The sequence below is a fragment of the Petaurus breviceps genome, unplaced genomic scaffold, assembly GCF_028583685.1.
Source record: "Petaurus breviceps papuanus isolate PSGF00001 unplaced genomic scaffold, PetGlider_PUasm1.0 221, whole genome shotgun sequence".
Lineage (NCBI taxonomy): Eukaryota > Metazoa > Chordata > Mammalia > Diprotodontia > Petauridae > Petaurus > Petaurus breviceps.
In genome coordinates this window covers 1,990,743-2,008,767 of record NW_027185877.1, presented here as the reverse complement: position 1 = coordinate 2,008,767, position 18,025 = coordinate 1,990,743, and the positions used below count along the sequence as shown (strand labels likewise).

The 18,025-nt window shown below is 36.3% G+C and overlaps 1 protein-coding gene across 2 annotated transcripts in view; it reads right to left on the bottom strand.

Moving 5' to 3' along the window:
* LIN7A (lin-7 homolog A, crumbs cell polarity complex component) overlaps positions 1–18,025 on the bottom strand; it is a 212,341-nt gene that overhangs the window by 152,924 nt on the left and 41,392 nt on the right. For both annotated transcript variants that reach the window (XM_069094792.1, XM_069094793.1), the window contains exon 2: positions 2,809–2,927. In XM_069094792.1, coding sequence (XP_068950893.1) covers positions 2,809–2,927 — 119 coding nt within the window. The remainder of the gene's footprint in view (positions 1–2,808; positions 2,928–18,025) is intronic.

The following is an 18,025-nucleotide window of genomic DNA, read 5'->3' as shown; positions in this document are numbered from 1 at the left end:
ACACACACACACACACACACACACACACACACACACACACACACACAAACTGGCCGTGTAACCTTGGGCAAGTTACTTAACCCCAATTGCTTTGAAGAAAAAAGAAAAGGAAAGGAAAGAAAAGAAAAGAAAATTCTTTTCTATGGTGAACCTGTCTGACTTGTATTAATGAATCTGATTTCTCTCCTTTGTAGTCATTTTCACTCTGTATGACTGTCCTTCAAATAACATTTTTTTTCTAATAGTTTTCCCTTCTCCAAGTTAAACATCCCTAGTATTCTAGAACCTCCTTTTATGACATGATTTCCAGCCTCCTTCACTATACTTATTTATCAGTGTCCTACTTACTACAGGGAATATGCAATTGAAAAAAAATGTTTACTGACTAATGCTGCTAACATCTTTAATCTGGATATTCTTACTTAAGAAGTGTAGGTTTTTAGGGTGATATCATTACATTATTGGCATAAACTAGAATTATGTTCAATTGCAACCCCCAAAGATATTTCATGTGAACTTGTTTGACCATATATCTACCATCCTGTACTTAGTACAATTAAGGTTTTTTTTTTAAATATAAATGTAGGATTTCATATTTATTTCTGTTAAATTATATATGGGTAGTTTAGGTCTATCATTTTAGCTTCCTAGATTCATTTATTACTTTGAATCTTTCATCTGTCTTATTAGTTATCCCTTCCTGGTTTGAATCCTATGAAAATATAAGGTGGCCTTCTGTGTGTTCGTCCAAATAACTGATACCTGTTGAAGAGTAATAGGTTAGATAGAAAGCCCAGTAACACACTACTAGAGACCTCTTTGTTGGGTGTCATCAATCCCTAAATTATCTTTATAAGACTGAACGAGCTTTGTATCTGCTTATCAGTATTATCAGGTCTCATCTCTCTAGTTTATTTTTGAGGACATCATAAATTATTATCTCACATGTTTCATGAAATCAATTTACATCATATCAAAGACATGCCCTGTTCTATTAATCTAATTAGCCTATAAAAAAAGGAAATGAAGTTTGTTCTTTATGGTCTTGGACAAGTGACTTAATCTTTAAGCACCTCAGTTTCCTCATCTATTAAATGAGTGGGTTGAACAAGATTGGGGTTCTTAACCTGGAGTCTATGAATTTATTTTTAAAGACTTCTTAATAGAATTGTTTTCCTTTGTAATTCCATGTCTTTTATGGTGCAATGGATAGAGTAACAGACCTGCAATCAGGAATACCCCAGTTCAAATGTGGCCTCAGATACATACTGTGTGACCCTGGATAAGTCACTTAACTTCTATTTGCCTCAGTTTCATCATCTTTCAAAGGGATAAAATAATAGCCCCTACCTCTCAGGGTTGTTGTGATGAGAATCAAATGAGATATTTGCAAAGTTCTTAGAATAGTGTCTGGCACATGGTAATAAATGTTAGCCATGATGCATTTAAAACCTTATTCTGAGAAGAGGACTATAGGCTTTATGAGGCTGCCGAAATGATACAAGGCAATAAAAAAGTCAAGAACTCCCCACTTTAGAAGAGATCAAATTCTTCTTTTAGTTATAATTTATGTGGTTCCATAGTTTAAATAAATGACGTTCTTGATGAACCCATTAGCCTCTATATGATTGCCACTTTCTCTTCTCAGTGCTCCAAATAATTGGCTTTAATCATCTTTCCTAGAAATTTGTTAGCTATCCAGTCTGCTGGTCCATGGTTTTGACCAAAATAAAGTTATTTCCCCCCTTTTTTCTAATATTTTGGTACTTATCCTGTTCTCAGAGATTACATGCAGAGTACATGAGCTCTTGGAGCACCGTGGGAGATCACATGCATAGATCTGGAGATCTGAACTCATCTCACATAGCTAGGTGTGGACTGAATAGAGACCAGACCTGGAGTCAGGAAGACCTGATTTTAAATCTGGCCTCAGACACTGTGTGATGAGGCACCTAACTTATGTCTGCCTCAATTTCCTCGTGTGTAAAATGGGGGAAATGATAGCACCTACCTAACATGGTTGTTGTGAGGATAGCTTACTAGTTTCATGACCCTGGGAGAGTCAATTAACTTCTCTCTACCTCAATTTCCTTTTCTGTAAAAATAGGAAAAAGAACAGCTCACAGGATAGTTGAAGGGACTAAATGAGATAATATTTGTAAGTTACTTTGTAAACCCTAAAGTAATATAGAAATGCTAGCTATAATTATTAATACTATTATCTCATGACTACAAGATTACAATGTTTTTGAGTGCAGTGAGGGAATATGCCATTTATCTTTGTAAGCACCACCCCTCTCTCTGGGGCGCCAAAGAAATTTTTAACATAACCACAGCAAAATTAAAAGCTTCAACAGAGCTCAAGACATTGAAGAGGAAAGAAGGTAAGATTGAGATAATTGTCAATTCACTGCCAAGTCATGATTCTCTCTGTTAAAATTCTAAAAGTAGGTTAAAGAAAACCCAGGCTCTGCTCAGTAAAAAGCAGCCTCTGTCTCCAGAGAGCTTCATATGACCATTATACAACATAATGCCATGATCACATGGCCCCGTCTCCCTAGGATGGCATCTCTCACCAGCCCACCACGTGTAGCATTTTGGTTTTGTAAGAATGTACCAATCTCATTGGGGTTTAATTTAGGAATTTCACAGAAGAGATTGTGTTTTATCATCTGTCCAAGAAGCTAAAAAAGGAAAAGACAAAGATTTAGCTCCAGTCTGGTTCCCTGTTTACAGATTATACGCAGAAAACAAGTCTACTTGTAGGCCATATGGCTAAACGCAATGACTAAAAGCTGGATGCCGTACCTCACGAATAGCTGTACAAAACTCACTCTGCAGAACTTTTTTGAGGGATTGTAGCTTTTGAACGGGTACCTCTCCAGATTCTTGTAGTTTCTCCAATAACTCAATTGCTCTTGCAACATCTGAATGGATAAAAATAAAAAAAAAAAGTAAAGAGAGGCCTAGAATAAATTCCCTCTGAGCTAGAATTGCAATACTATTCTACAATAGAACACAATATAAAATTACAACACTATGAATAGAATTAATGTTTACTAAACACCTACTGTGAGCAGAATAGTAGCTGAGGGATATAAAAAAAGTTCAGATAAGATTGTCTATGTTTTTATAAATTTACAGAATTTAAAAGTTGGAAGGGGCCTCAGTGGCCATCTCGTCCAACCCATACACAAAAGGAATCCCCAAAATAAGATAGCTGACAAGTCATCCAGTCTGTGCTTGAAGACATCCAAGAACAGGAAACGCACTACCTCTCAAGGCAAGCCATCCACTTTGGGAGTGTTCCAATTTATAGGGAGTTTTTTCTGCCATCAAATCTAAATTGACTCCTGCATCTCTCACCCATTCTTCCTGGTTCTGCCCTTTGAATATAAACAGAGTAAGCCCAATATCTCCTCCACATGACAACCTTTCAAAAACCTGAAGACAGCTCTTCTCCAGGTCAAACACACCTGATTCCTTCAGTCAGTCATCATCTCACATGGTCTCAAACCCCTTAACCATCCTGGCTGCGCTCCTCTGGACACTCCAGTTTATCAAGGCCCTCTTTAAATTGTGACGCATAGAACTGAAGCTCAAACCACCAGTGTGGTCTGAGGGCAGATGCACAGGGGACTATCATCATCCTGTTCCTGGGAGTTCTGCCTCTCTCAGTGCAACTCAAGGTGGCACCAACGTTGGCAGCAGCCACATTACACTATTGATTCATACTATGTTTGCCATTGGTTAACTTATATCCCCCAGATATTTTTCAGAACCTTGGTTGTCTAGTCATTCTTCTCTTCCCATCTTGTACTTGTGAAGTTGATTGTTATTGTTTTACATAAGTGTAAGCTTACATATGTCCTCTATTGGATTTCACCATGTGAGATTCAGCCCAATGTTCTAGGCCATCAAGACTTTTTTGGATTCAAATTGTTGTCATCTAGAGTGTTAGCTATCTCTCCTAGCCTTGTACCATCTGCAAATTGGATGAAAGTATCTTCTATGCCTTCATCCAAGTCATTAATAAAATGTTAATTCAGGAATAATCACTGACATCTACACTGCAATTTTATACTATATATGAATGCACATATACATATGTATATATACATGTATACACATATATACATTTGCATATATGCACACATATATACATACATAAACCTCAACCCTGTTATCCATTGTAATAAAAAATAAACAGAGGAAAAAAATAGGCAGATGGCAAAACTATCCCACACAACAACCAAGTCTTCCAGTATATGACATCTTACAAATCTATAGTCTCCCACCCTTAAAAAAAAGGAAGGAAAGAAGGTATATTTTTCATCTCTTCTTTGGGAACCACTTCGATTGTTACACTTACAAAGTACAAAGTTTTATTTGTCTTTGTTCTTTCCAAGGAAGTTATGTTTTTCATCTCTTCTTTGACAACAAAGTATAATGGTGTTATAACAAAAAATGAAGTTTCTTTTTTACTTTGTTCTTTCTGCTTTGTTGTAATGGTTGTTGATATTGGGGTTTTTTTTTTTGGTTTTGGATAACAGGGTTGGGGAAAAGGGGGAAGGACAGATTCAGAAAGGATGGTATAGAATTAAAATATATCAGTATTTATTTTTATTTAAAATGTTGAACAACAAATGAGGAAACAAATATCTAGAGATGTTATGTGACTGAGTCAAGGTTATACAAATATTGTCCAAGCTGGTCCTATACCCTAGGCCTTCCAACCCTGAGTCAAGTGCTCCATTCACTGAAACACACAATCCTCAAGTCAGAAATTTGGAAGAGAAAAAATATTTCCTCTTTTTTACAGTAAGTTTCCACACTTGCAGAGCTGAGAGAGTAGTAAAGGGTATGCAGTATTTTAGGGAATTTTATAATGCTGTTATAAAAATTATTTTTATTACAAGAATATTTGGCCATACAAAGAAAAGGATAAGTGCCCTTAGTGAATCTTGACTAGCTACAGCTTGATTTTCAAACTTATATTTCAAATTTAATATGCTAATTCTAACAATGTTTTGTTCATCTCTGTCCCCTTCTGAACTTTTCTATGTATTTTAAAAATTATTTATTGATGTTATTTAATTTCATCTTTCTTTTTGGGGGAAAGGGGTATCATCACTCCTTCAGAGTCCTCTCCGTTCTTCCTTTAACTGTCTCTACAAACTCTCTTTTGTCTACCACAAAAAGATTGTACTTGTAATAAGTTAGTATAATAAAATAAAACATCCCTAAAATGACCATTTCTGAAAATGTATACCTCATATTATGCCTGGTTCAATCTTTTCCCGAAAGGTAGGAAGCATGATTCATCATCAGTCTTCTAGAGACCTGATTGGTCATTTCCTTTATCGGAGTTCTTGCATCTTTCAAAGCATATTGCCTTTCTAATGTCATATAAATTTTCTGGTTCTGCTTTTTACTTAATGTAAGTTCAAGCAAGTCTTTCCAGGCTTCTTTGAATCCATCCTATTCATCATTTCTTACAATCCCAAAATACTCTTTTACAATCCTATACCATAATTTGATCAAGCATTCCCCCATTTTTATGGGCATCTACTCTTTCCAGTTCTTTACTATGATAAAAATTGCTACTATAAATGCATTATAGGTTTAGGTCCTTTTCTTCTCTGTTCACTTGAGGGTATAAACCTCCTCTAATAATTGTATTTTTCATTGATACCATGGGTGGGGAATCTGTGGCCTTAGGGCTACATGTGGCCCTCTAGGTCCTCAAGTGTGGTTCTTTGACTGAATCCAAACTTCACAAAACAAATCCCCTTAATAAAAGAATTTGTTCTATAACACTTGGACTCAGTCAAAAGGCTGCATCCAAGGACCTAGAAGGATACATGTGACCTTGAGGCCACAGGTTCCCCAACCTGATTTATACAATCCTTGCTAAATCTTATACTTATATACCTTATACACCTTACATAATGTTGTCATGTAAAGTAGAACCTGAAAGTTGTTTTAATGTGCATTTCTTTTATTTTTAGTGATTTGGAGTATTTTGCATATCATTGTAGATACTTCATCTTTCTTTTGAGAATTGTCTGTTCATTTCCTTTGGCCATTTACTGAGAAATGGCTTTTATTTTTAGATACTAGTGACAAAATTGCCTACATGGGTCTGATATCAGTCCTTCAATCAGAGAAAATTACCACAAAGTTATTTCTCAATTCACTGTTTCTTTTCTAATTCAAACTGCATTGATTTTATTTGTATCAAATCTCTAGAATTTTTATGAAGTCGAAGTGGTCCATTTCACCTATGATCCTCTCGCTTGTTTGATTTAAAATTCTTCTTTCATTTTTTTAAAAAATGAAAAGCATTGGGTGGCCAGGTGGCCCAGCAAGTAAAGAGCACCAGCTCCAGTGTCGGGATGACCTGAGGATCAAATTCGGGCTCAGATACTTAGCACCACACCCAGAAATAACTGGCCGTGTAACCTTGAGCAAGTTACTTAACCCTGATTGCTTGAAAAAAAATGAAAAGCATCTCTAATGACCTTTTATACCTAGGGCAAGTATGTATTTGGAACATATGGTGCTCTATGATGTGAGATGCTAGTTAAGTCTGATTTTTGAACAGTTTTAGTAGTGAATCCTTATTTTAGTAGTTGAAATTTCTGAGTTTGTTGAACACTACATTATGATGTTTGTTTACTTCTTGCCTTGTGTACATAATCTGTGCCAATGATCAACTCTATTTTTAAATAGTATCAAATAGTTTTTTTTAATGATTACTACTTTTTAGTACAATTTGAGGTCTGGTACTTCTAGTCTTGTCTTTTTTCATAATTTCCCTTGACATTCTTGACCTGTTGTTTCTCAGATTATTTTTGTTCCTACTTTGGCTAGCTCTACACAATAACACTTTCACAGTTTGATTGGCATATTACAGTTTATGAATTAATTTATATATCATTTTTATATCAGCTCAGCCCAACCATGAGCAATGAATGTCTACAATTATTTAACTCAAGTTTTATTTCTATATGGTGTTCCTTGCACTTGTATTCATATGATTCCTGTGTATGACCTGGAAGGTAGATTCCCAGATATTTAACATATTCTGTGATTATTTTGAATGAAATTTGTCTATCTCTTCTTGATATCTTTTGTTGACAATATATAGAACAGCTAAAGATTTTCATGATTTTATTTCGTATTCTGTTTGATAATTTTTATGTCAATTAATTTTAGTCTCTAAAAATTCTCTAAGTAAAAATGTCATATCATCTACAAAAAGCAGTATTTTTACTATCTCTTTGCCTTTGTTTTTCCTCCTCATTTTTTCTTGTCTCTTTGTACTATCTAGCTTTTCTAGAATTCTATCAAATGGTTATGACAATTGACATTCTACTTCACTCCTGATCTTATTGTGAAAGCCTCCAGCTCTTCTCCTTACATAATATAAACTCTTGGTTTCAGATTTTCTAAATTGGCTACCAAAGAAATTGTCAGTTTGTTCCTTTACTTTCAAATGTTTTGTTTTTTTTTACATAAAATTTGTTATATTTTGTCAAAAGCCTTTTCTACATTTCTTGATATATTCATCTGATTTCAGTTGTTTTATTGTCATATTATATCATGTTTAGAATTTTTCTATTATTAAATAAATTTTCAGGGAGTTTTCTTCCAATTGAGTGCTTTTCCTTGGTGCAATGAGGGCCTGGAGGTTGCAGCTCTTGGGAAAGGTCTGTCCTCCTGACACAATGCTCTTTTGGGAATTGGAATTTCCTGTACTCTTGGTGTTTTGTTTGTGGGAAATAAGCATGTCCACATGGAGATATGAGTGGAGAGCTGTTTTTTCTAGTATAAGATGACCAAATGTCCTCATTTGACTACATAGTCCCAGTTTTCTGAATACCTACCCCCAGAGGTTATTAAGCAAGAGTAGCAAGGTCTGAGGTAATAAAAAAAAACCCAACATACAACAGCTGAATACCAAATCACCACTTAGAATTGTAAGTATGATGAGCAATGACTTCCACAGTACAGGTTGCCATTGTTTCAACTACAATTCAATTCAATTCAATTTAACAAATATTTATTCAGCACCTACTATATGCAAGGTGCCATACTAGGCTCTCTGGGGATTTGATAAAAAAAAGGCGGTGTTTGGTTTCAAGGATCCCTTACTCCACCAAGACAATACAACTTCTACACAGATAAGAAAATGGGAAGAATATACAAAGTAATTTGAAGGCTATTAAAATGCCATAACTGGGGAAATCAATAAAACTCTCATGTGTGTGAATAGGGATTCAAGCAGAGGAGAAGGATACCTTTATTCAGCTACTGGGGACTACCTTGCAAAGGTATGGAGGCAAGAGATTTTATATAGTATAGAATGAACAGGTAACAGTTCCATTTGATGTGAATGGAGAGTATATGAAGATGCAAAGATACAATAAAGCCAAACAGGCTATTGGAAGCCATCTCATGGGGCAATTTAAATGCCAGGGTACAGGATTTGTATTTTACCATACAGGCAACAGGGAAGCCATTGAAGAGTTCTATATAGGGAATTGAAATGGCCACTATTTGAATTTTTTTTTACAAGACCTGCCACTGCTATAGGAAAACTCCCAAACAACCCAATCAAAACATCCTTTGAAATTTAAAGTCTAAGAAGGTTGCTTGGGCAGATCTGAGATGAAGCAACTTGGCCAGGGTCACACAGTTAATATTTCAGAGATAGGATCTGAACCCAGGCCTTTCCTGATTTCCTGTTCTTTATCCACTATGACACACAACTTCTCTTAGGATGCTCCAAATATTTCAGTTGCCCAATTGTGTTGGTTTTAATAAACATACAAATGAATGCTAAAGAGTATATCCATTTTTCAATCCCAATTCTGTACCAAATATTTGGTATAGAATATCGCCATAGAAAAATAGCCACTAATTCTATATGGTTTTAACTGTGTTTGTGTGTTAGGAAGTACAAAGGGCAACCACACATCACTTCCACATAACCTGGTATGAAATGGGAACTTAGACAATTTACAAGTTATTAATGAAACATGACAATCAGTGCATCCTACTAATCTGACACTATTATTATTTTCCACTTTGATTGACCAACTGTTGTCATGTCCTTTAAATGCAAGCTAATTGGTAAATCCTGGGGAGAGATTGTCAGCCAATTAAAATGCTCAATTTTAAAATAATTTCATACCACATCTTATAAAGTCACTTCTTCCCCTATTTACTGTCTCATGAATCATGTTTTATGCATAGGATTCAGGAAGATTTTCAAGCGCATCACCTAAAACAACTTGACAATGCTTAATTTTTTTTTAAAGAAATCATGTTTCTGTTGTGCAAGTCTAAAAAAAAAACCCTGACTTTGGATGTGATTGGTTTTGTCTAAGCCCATTGCATCTAAGGGGAAAGCATTTGCGGGGAAAGGCAAAGCTGTAGCTGCTATAATATTCTCTGAAATTGAAGTTGCCCATTTCACTTGAGAGTGATTACTTGCCCAATAAATAAATCTTAAGGTACACAAAGCTTAAGATGTGGCCTTCATTATTAAATAATGATAGTCTCAGTAGTTTTCAGTGTTAGGTAGGGTTATGCTGCTAGAATGAGGAATGTATCATCATCAGCTTTTCGAGGAACAATATCTAGCTTTTTTTCCTTTTTCCTTTTTTTTTTTAAATTTTTAAATCAGCAGTCTAGCATTTCAGTTTCCCCAAGCACTGGGATAGGGAGAAATCTAATTGTTTTATAGACTATTCCACATTCCACAGCCAGTGATTTGAGCCGTAGGCCATGAGTAAATTCAATTCAATTCAATTCTATAGATATTCATTAAGCCTCTTTTATATACCAGGTGCTATGCTAAGTTTGGGGGGATAGTAAGATAAAAATTAAGTTGTCCCTCCCCTCAAAGAGCTTAAATTATACTGAAGGACACAGTATGTTCCCAGGTAAGTAAATATTGGGTTCGAGGAGAATACCAGCACCTAGGAGAACATTCTTTTTGTTGTATGTCTTCTTTGGTTCTTACTACCCTCCCCGCTTTTATTTATGTTTTTGCCTTTTCTAGCTGACTATGTTACTCTTAGGCTCAATTGTCTCTAAGACTAGAGATAATGGAAATAGAAACAGGTATAGAATACATATAATGTATATATACACACAGAGACACACATGTAATATGTGAATTGTGTGTGTGTGGGCCTGCGCTTCTGTATATATTATATGCATATATGTGTTTACATACATATATACACATACATATATGTGCGTGTTATTGTTGAGTTTCTTGAGTCTTGTAACTCGTCATATCCCCATTTGGGGTTTTCTTGTCAGAGATACTAGAATGATTTATCATTTCCTTCTCCAGCTCATTTTATAGATGAGGAAACTGAGGCCAATAGGGTTAAGTGAGTTGCCCAGGGTCACACAGCTAGTAGGTGTCTGAGAATAGATCTGAAGAGAAAGATGGATCTTCCTGATTCCAAGCCTAGTGCTCTATCCATAGGAGCACTTAACTGCTATATTTATCTATCTCTCTATAGATATCTATATAGATACAAATATGCATGTTCGTGCATATGTATATATGCGGGTGTATGTGTACATGTGTACACATATATTTTACATAAATATATGTATAGACATGCATATGCTTTATTGCATGCATGTACCCACGTGAATGCATGCATACATATATACATATATGTGTACATATCAGAAAGATAGCCATCACCCTCAAGTAACTTACATTCTGGTGGGGGGAATTCACAAAAAGGAGCCAAAATTGAGGTACTGCTGCTGAAGGCAGGTGAAGGTACCTGTCATGGGCATTATAAAGTCCAGGTCAGGAGGACAGCCCGCAGAAGAATGAAAGTTTGGCTGCCCTAGACTTCTTCCTCAAAAATGGAGGTTCTGGAAAAAACTGGCCAATCAGAAGAAGAGGCTGCACAGAGGGAGTATACTTCCAAAATTGTTTACTCAGAGGGAAATAGAGAGATGGTGGATGTGAATTCATCCAGTAATGACTTCCATGCAGGAAGTGGAAAAGGACTTTGTTGGGGAGATGTATGGCTGGGAAGGGATGTAGGATATTCACATATTGAGAGCAAGGCATATGAAGTCAGCAGCCTTCATGTTGCTCTGGTATCCATGGTATCCATAATGTAATCAGTCAGTCCTAGATGGAGATCTCCAGCTTGTTGACTAGATCCTATAATATTGAAAAGGAATCATATGTGATGCAAAGTCTGAATTGGTCACGATTTTCCACCATGGAGGGAATGACCACAGTGATGAGAATAGCAATCTGTTGAAATGCTGCAGTATGATACCAACAGTAATCCCACTTATGGAGAGAGGGGAATAGTGGGAGGGAAGAATGAACCCAGGCATCTTCTCAGTGCTACAGACTTCTTAGAATAATGAAACTGACTTAGACCTTTCTGGTTTCAGCCTTCTTTATGTAAATACATCCACATGAACAAGCTTGTGACTATCTTTTAAGGACCAAAATAAAGATGACAAAAAAGGAATCATTAACCAATTGCAGGAAATTAATTAAGTTCCACCTATTATTTCTGTGTTATCTTATGGTTATGTATAATTGTGGGAAATCTAAGCCTATTCTAAAGAAGTGGCAAGACATGAAATCTGAGGAAATTTTCTAGCAAATGACAAAAGTGTATTCTCTAAAAAAACATCACTACCAGATCACTCTTCCTTATGTGTAGCTCTGGTCATGTCACTCCTCTGCTCAAAATCCTTCAATAGCTCCCTATTGCTTATGCAGTAAAAACTTTTTTACGTGGCTTCCACAATTCCAAGCTCATCTCATACTATTCCCTTCCATCTGCTTCTGTGTTCTAGCCTAAATGGGTTATTCTACCTCTATTTCTTAGCCATGTCTAATGCTTTCCCACCTTTTTGTTTTTGATCACATTGCTTCTTATGCCTGAAACCTCCTTTCCACCTCCCCCTCAATTGCATCCCACCCTTTAGAGCCCAGCTCACTAAGGATCCCCTTTAGTGAGCTTCCTCTGCCCACCCCACCTAGCATTCTACCCTTCCTGTTTACCCATTTTTCATTTATCATTTACTTGTGTGTGTGTGTGTGTCACATCTCTCTACTAGATCATAAACTCCATGAGAACAGTGATTATTTCTTTCCTAAACTGGCTGTTTTTTCCTGTCACTTCCAATCTAGGATTCTGTACAAAACAGATATTTAATAAGTCTAATTTGAATTGAATTTTGTCTGGCTTAATTCATCTGCTGGTAGTCATCAAATTAAATGCCCACCTCAAGGAATGGGTAGGGGAAGTAAATATGGCTAGAAGAGAGGGACATGGATCGATGCATAGGTAGATGAAAACTCCTAAAAAGATTTTATTTTTCACTACCACGTATACAAACATATTTAAGTACACTATTCACTCACCAAACTATAGGATAACATTATTTCCCATGTCTCTTGGGAAATGATTTTAATGAACTCAGTTTTATAATACCCCAAAGCAGCATGGAAAGAAATACCATAGGAGCTTAGTAAGTGCTAGACACAATCGTTTTATAACCATAATACATTTGGGATCATGTGTTGTCCACTACCCAACTCACCAAATCATTTTCCTTTATGTGAAGTTCATTCATGACCTTTCTTTTCAAGGGGTCACCACAAAACAGATTTCATGGAGCTTTCTGCTTAGAAATATAATTTCATCTTTTAATTTGAAGTTAATTTTTCTTAACTTTTCTCCAGGCTCACTCAAGTTTCTTTTGAAGACTCAATAAAAGTGAGTTAAACTATTATTGTCCAACATTTTAAGATGCCAGACACAGCGAATGGTTTGCTCCTTTGCCTCAGGGATTGTAATATTTCCCAGTACTAACAGCACATAAATACAAACAACCAGCTCCATGTATTGCTTGGATGACTGAAAACAAGAATGGGAGAATTGAGAGTTTTCATTTGTAGCTATCATCAGGAAATCCCAATTCCCTTTGCCATAGGGCTCAGGAAATTGGTAGTGGGAGACTTTATCAAGTTCTGGGCTTTCAAAGACTGTTTTTTTTTTTAAATAAGAAATTCTATGAATTTAACTTTCAACATTCTCAAATTCATCCCATACGTGAAAACAGATGAGTGTTTGCATCCAAACTGACACTTTGATGTATTGTTCTGCTATCATGGTACTTAATAATATGTTTCCTCTCTACATTATCACTGTTATGTCATGCTGTCATCCACAGCATGGACAGTGCTACAGCAGAAGTGTGTGAGAGGTCATCTATGGCTCTGAAAGATGATTTCCATGCAAAAGCGAACCTTGGTGTTAGTGGGGTCTATTTATGATAGATTCTTTTGTTGTGATCTTGATTATACCATCATACAGTCCAAAAGATCATTTAAACTTCAAAGTTAGAAAAATAAAGTGATGATTTTTCCTCCTCCCTATCATGAAAAGTCTTCTGATGTTGCTTATTTAGACTTCCTATTGATGTTTCTTTCATAAGGTATTTCCTAAGGATGGGAGCAAAATAATGATTTGGAGGGTTTCTGCAGGCAAAATGATTTTAATTAATGACTTGTTGGTTAGTCATTAGTGGAGGAGACCATATGAATAAATGAATAAAAACCACCAGCTGTATGGTATTTTATATTTCCTCTTTTAAAAACCTGTCAAGATGTGATAGGGGGTAGAGGGGGAGGTTATTGGTAGAGAGTTTTCTACTTAGAGAATGTGATGTTGAGCTCTTTTAAAATCTATTTAAAATATAAACATTGTCAAAATGATAAAAAAAAATCATATTCATAGAAAAGTCATCCAGTCCAACCCATCCCTGCAGAAGAGTCCCTTCATTATAACATGCCCAGAAAACAGTCCTCTAATCTTTACTTCATAGTACTCAAATGAGGGAGAACCTACTCCTGTTTCAGACACAACATTCCATTTTGTAAATTTCTAATTTTTAGGAAGCTTTTCTTCACATTGCACCTGGATCCTTTTCTTTGCAAATCTACTAGCACTCCCAGTTTGCCCTCTGGGGCCAAACAGAATAAGTTTAATCTTTCTTCAGTGGCATAAACTTTCAAATACTTGAAAACAGCTAAGATAACCACCCCAGCTAGTGGTGCACTGAATGGAGTGCTGGACCTGGAATTGGGATGTTGCTTAACCTATTTGTCTCAGTTTTCTCAACTGCAAAATGGGTATAATAATAGCATTGCCTCTGAGGGGTTTTGTGAAGATAAAATGAGAGCATATTTGTAAAACAAACAAATAAAAACACTTAGCACAATGCCTGACAAATAGGCACTATAAAATCACTTATTCCCTACTTCCCTCCCTCCTACTCCCAATGCCCCCAAGTTTTCTCTTCTCTGTGTTAACCATTCTGTTACTTAAAGTAGATTCCTTTTCATCCTCCCCCACAAATATGTTCTTAGATATAGAGCTAAGAAGTAATCTAGTCCAACTCCTTAATTTTACAGATAAAGAAAATGAGGCCCAGGAGGTTAAATGATTTGTCCAGGGTCTCACAGGTAGTAAATGCCTATGTGCCAAGGTGAGATAAGAACCCAAGTGAAGGCTCTTGTCATGATTTGGTTTACTTGGGCCTCATACAAAGATCTATCCAAATCCATATCCCCTTCCACAATTTCACACTATTTTGTGACAAAAGGCTACTCATAATCTTCCACTATTATCCTCCATAAAGCTTTTGCAAAAAAAAAGTTTAATTTCTAAAGGAACATCATTCTGTGTTGCCATCTTTCTTCATTTGGCAAGGAGACCAGAGTTTTCTTGCCTTGGATTGTTTCTAGGTTCTTCTGGCCTCTTCACTGTGCCAGTCAATTTATATTGCCTAAATATTGGTAAGAAATAGTGATAAACCATATCAATATCTGTTGTATTTTCTATTTTCAATTTTTCAACATTAATAGCTTTTAAAATAGATCAGATTCAAATCGTGTTAACTGCATCTTTTTTCTTATTTCTTATAATTTTATGTTTTCATTTTTGTACTAAAAAGTTAGTGGTCTAAACATATATACAAATAGCCAATTCAGACACGAGTAATACATTTTTCTGTTCTCTAAGAATATCTCCAGTTTCATTTTTTTTCTTATATAATTTGGACTTACCACATCTATTGGACCCCAAATCACTTCTTGCAGCAGTACTCTTTGTGTATATGTGTGAGCCTTCTATGTAGCATACCTGCATTTGGTATATTTTCTTAATTTTATAGTGTTTCCCAACTATCCTCAAAAACTACCTTTGCCACAAAGTCACAAATAATTACATGTGTGTTGTTTTACCTAGAATGGCCGAATTCCATGTTCTATGGTATTATATTTCCCTATCCATCTATCTCTATCTATACCTGATATGATGGCAATCATCTTCATGGCAATCTTTTGGCTTTTGCTCACTCTGAACCCTGAAATATAAGATGACTAAGTAGCTCATGAAATGACCTCTTTTGTCATCATCAGATACTTAAAAAAACAACTCTTCCTACTCCTTTCTTTGCCTCTCCAAGAACACTGAGATATCCTTCCCTCCCATTTAATGGAAGTTTCTTTATATCTCTAGTTTTATTTATAGTGATAATGTCAAGATTGATATGATTTCATTTCTCCAGTAACAGTGAAAACTGTGGTATGTAGCTGGAGAGAGTGATGTCATTCAGAGCACTGACAGTTAATGTTTATGGACCATCTGAAAACCTGGTGATTCTTATTGACCTCTGCTCCCTTTTTCCATTCCTCTGTCACTCTTTTTTCAGAAGCAAAAGATAGAGACAAAGGACAAAGTGCTGATTTGTACTGTTCTTTGTTTCACAGATTGCCAGATTGCCATGGGCAAGGAATTATTCACCTAGAGGCGAAACTACCCAGGGATGATTCTCTCTCTATCTAGCTGGGATGGTCACTGAAAAGCATAAACAACTTGTTTCTGGGATGATAGTCAAAGACTTTCCAGCACCACTGAACCTTAAAATAAATTTATGCAGTGCTTCCATAGTCATTGAAAACCATGGGTCACCTCAATGCCATCATAGGGCATCTGAGCAGAGCTTTTCATGGAGGGACTCCGGTGTAGACTCAAACAGTTTGAGAAACCCAAAGCTGTGAATTACCATTTAAATAACTGAATCACAAGTAACTAATAGGGCCAGGGGGTTTCAGGTAATTTTCTCTCTTCTCAGAGAAACAAATCTTTATCAAATATTGAAATCATAGAAGCATAGATTTTTTCAAATTGTACAGAAATTTTATTCTCATTCATTTCAGCTGGACAGACACTTGTAATGCAGAAGAACTGATGTTTTATAGCCAATTTACCAAAAAAAAAACTTAATATTAAGGATTTAGAGATGGACACAGAATTTAGATGAATTAGAAATAATCTCTTCTAAATCTTTCATTTTACTGATGAAGAAACTGAGGCTCAAAGGTATTTACTGAATCTGGTAAGGTCACACAGCTCGTTAAGTAACTAATCTAACTCCAAATCCAGCACTGTTCCCCTTATAATTTCTCTCTTTTTATTCTACTTTTAAGAGGGAGCTTGTTGTTAATGGAAAGAACTTGAGGCAGAAAGGCAAGAGCTTGGTTTCCAGTCTCACCCACACTTGTAACTATCAGTGTGACTTTACCCAATTCATTTGCTATCTCTAAGGTCTCTTTTCACTGTAAATATCCTATGACCTTTATAATAACAATGAGGCTTACATTAGGCTTCCTTGGAATCACAGGGTTGTAAATGAGGTAAGAAAGGAAGGAGCTGGGAATTCAGAGCATGCAGGAGCTACACCCCAGAAGGGCACATGCAATAATAACTGATAGCAGATTCTTTCTTGCTTTGATTGAGGGAATGAGGGTTAAGAGCAGACATCACTGAGTCCTGGTAATTGAGGGAGGAGGGGAGGAGGGCAATTAAGAAAGACTAAAAGATGATGCGCATCATTTTGCCTGGTGCCAGCAGATTTGTCTTCAAAGAGGAGCTGTTGATGAAGGTAGTATCTTGACCATACTTTTGCTCCTCTCCTCAGTTTTCTGGCTTCCTTCAATACTCTTCTCTCAAAGCTCACCTTCTATTGGAGGATTTTCTCAGTTCCCTTAACTGTTAGAGGTTTCCAGATTGCATTCTCTATATGTCTTGTGTGTACCTAGCTATTGGTAGGTTGGCTCCTCCATCAGAAAGTGAGCTCCTTGATAGGTCTGCCTTTCTCTGTATCCATAGTCCTTAGCACAGTGTAAGAGCACACAGTAAGCATTTAATAATTGCTTGTTGATTGATTATTGACTAACTGCTTAAGACCTATTCTAAAAATTCCCCTGCTGGACCAGGTTCTCAAAAGATTTAGATATCATAGATGTTAAGATCCTACAGTGTAGAAAAGACTGAACTAAAAACCCTAACTGAATATTTACTTGTTTGCTGTACATATACCATGCTTTAGAGTCTGGAGATTGGCACAGGAAAATTAAGAGTTAAATCAGATATTCAGCCCCCAACCACCTTCTGCATCTTTCTTAACTGTTTTGCTGTTTAGTCCCTTATAATCTCATGACCATCTGGGCAGAGGAATGAACTTCTAATCTCTGGAAATGTTTCTCAGAATCTAGTAAAAGCCAAGTCCCCTATGCCTATGAAAACAGACCCCAAATCATCCATGCCTAAGTCAAATTATTTTCCTTTTTTTCTTCCTCCTTTGTCCCGCTCAATTGACTGCAGTGACCAAAGATCCCAAGAAGTAACTTTTCCAGTTTCCCCACCAATACTTGCTCTAGAAATACTGGAGAGGAAAAGTTATGTCAGAGATGGGACATTTCCTATACAAAAGGAGAAAATTGAGAAGTCATCTCTGGAGCTGCTATCCCTATCCATCTACCTATCTTGCCCTGCCCCTCACCTACACACACACACACACACACACACACACACACACACACACACACCACAGGTCTCTGTCTCTATCTCTGTCTCTCTGTCTCTCTCTCTCT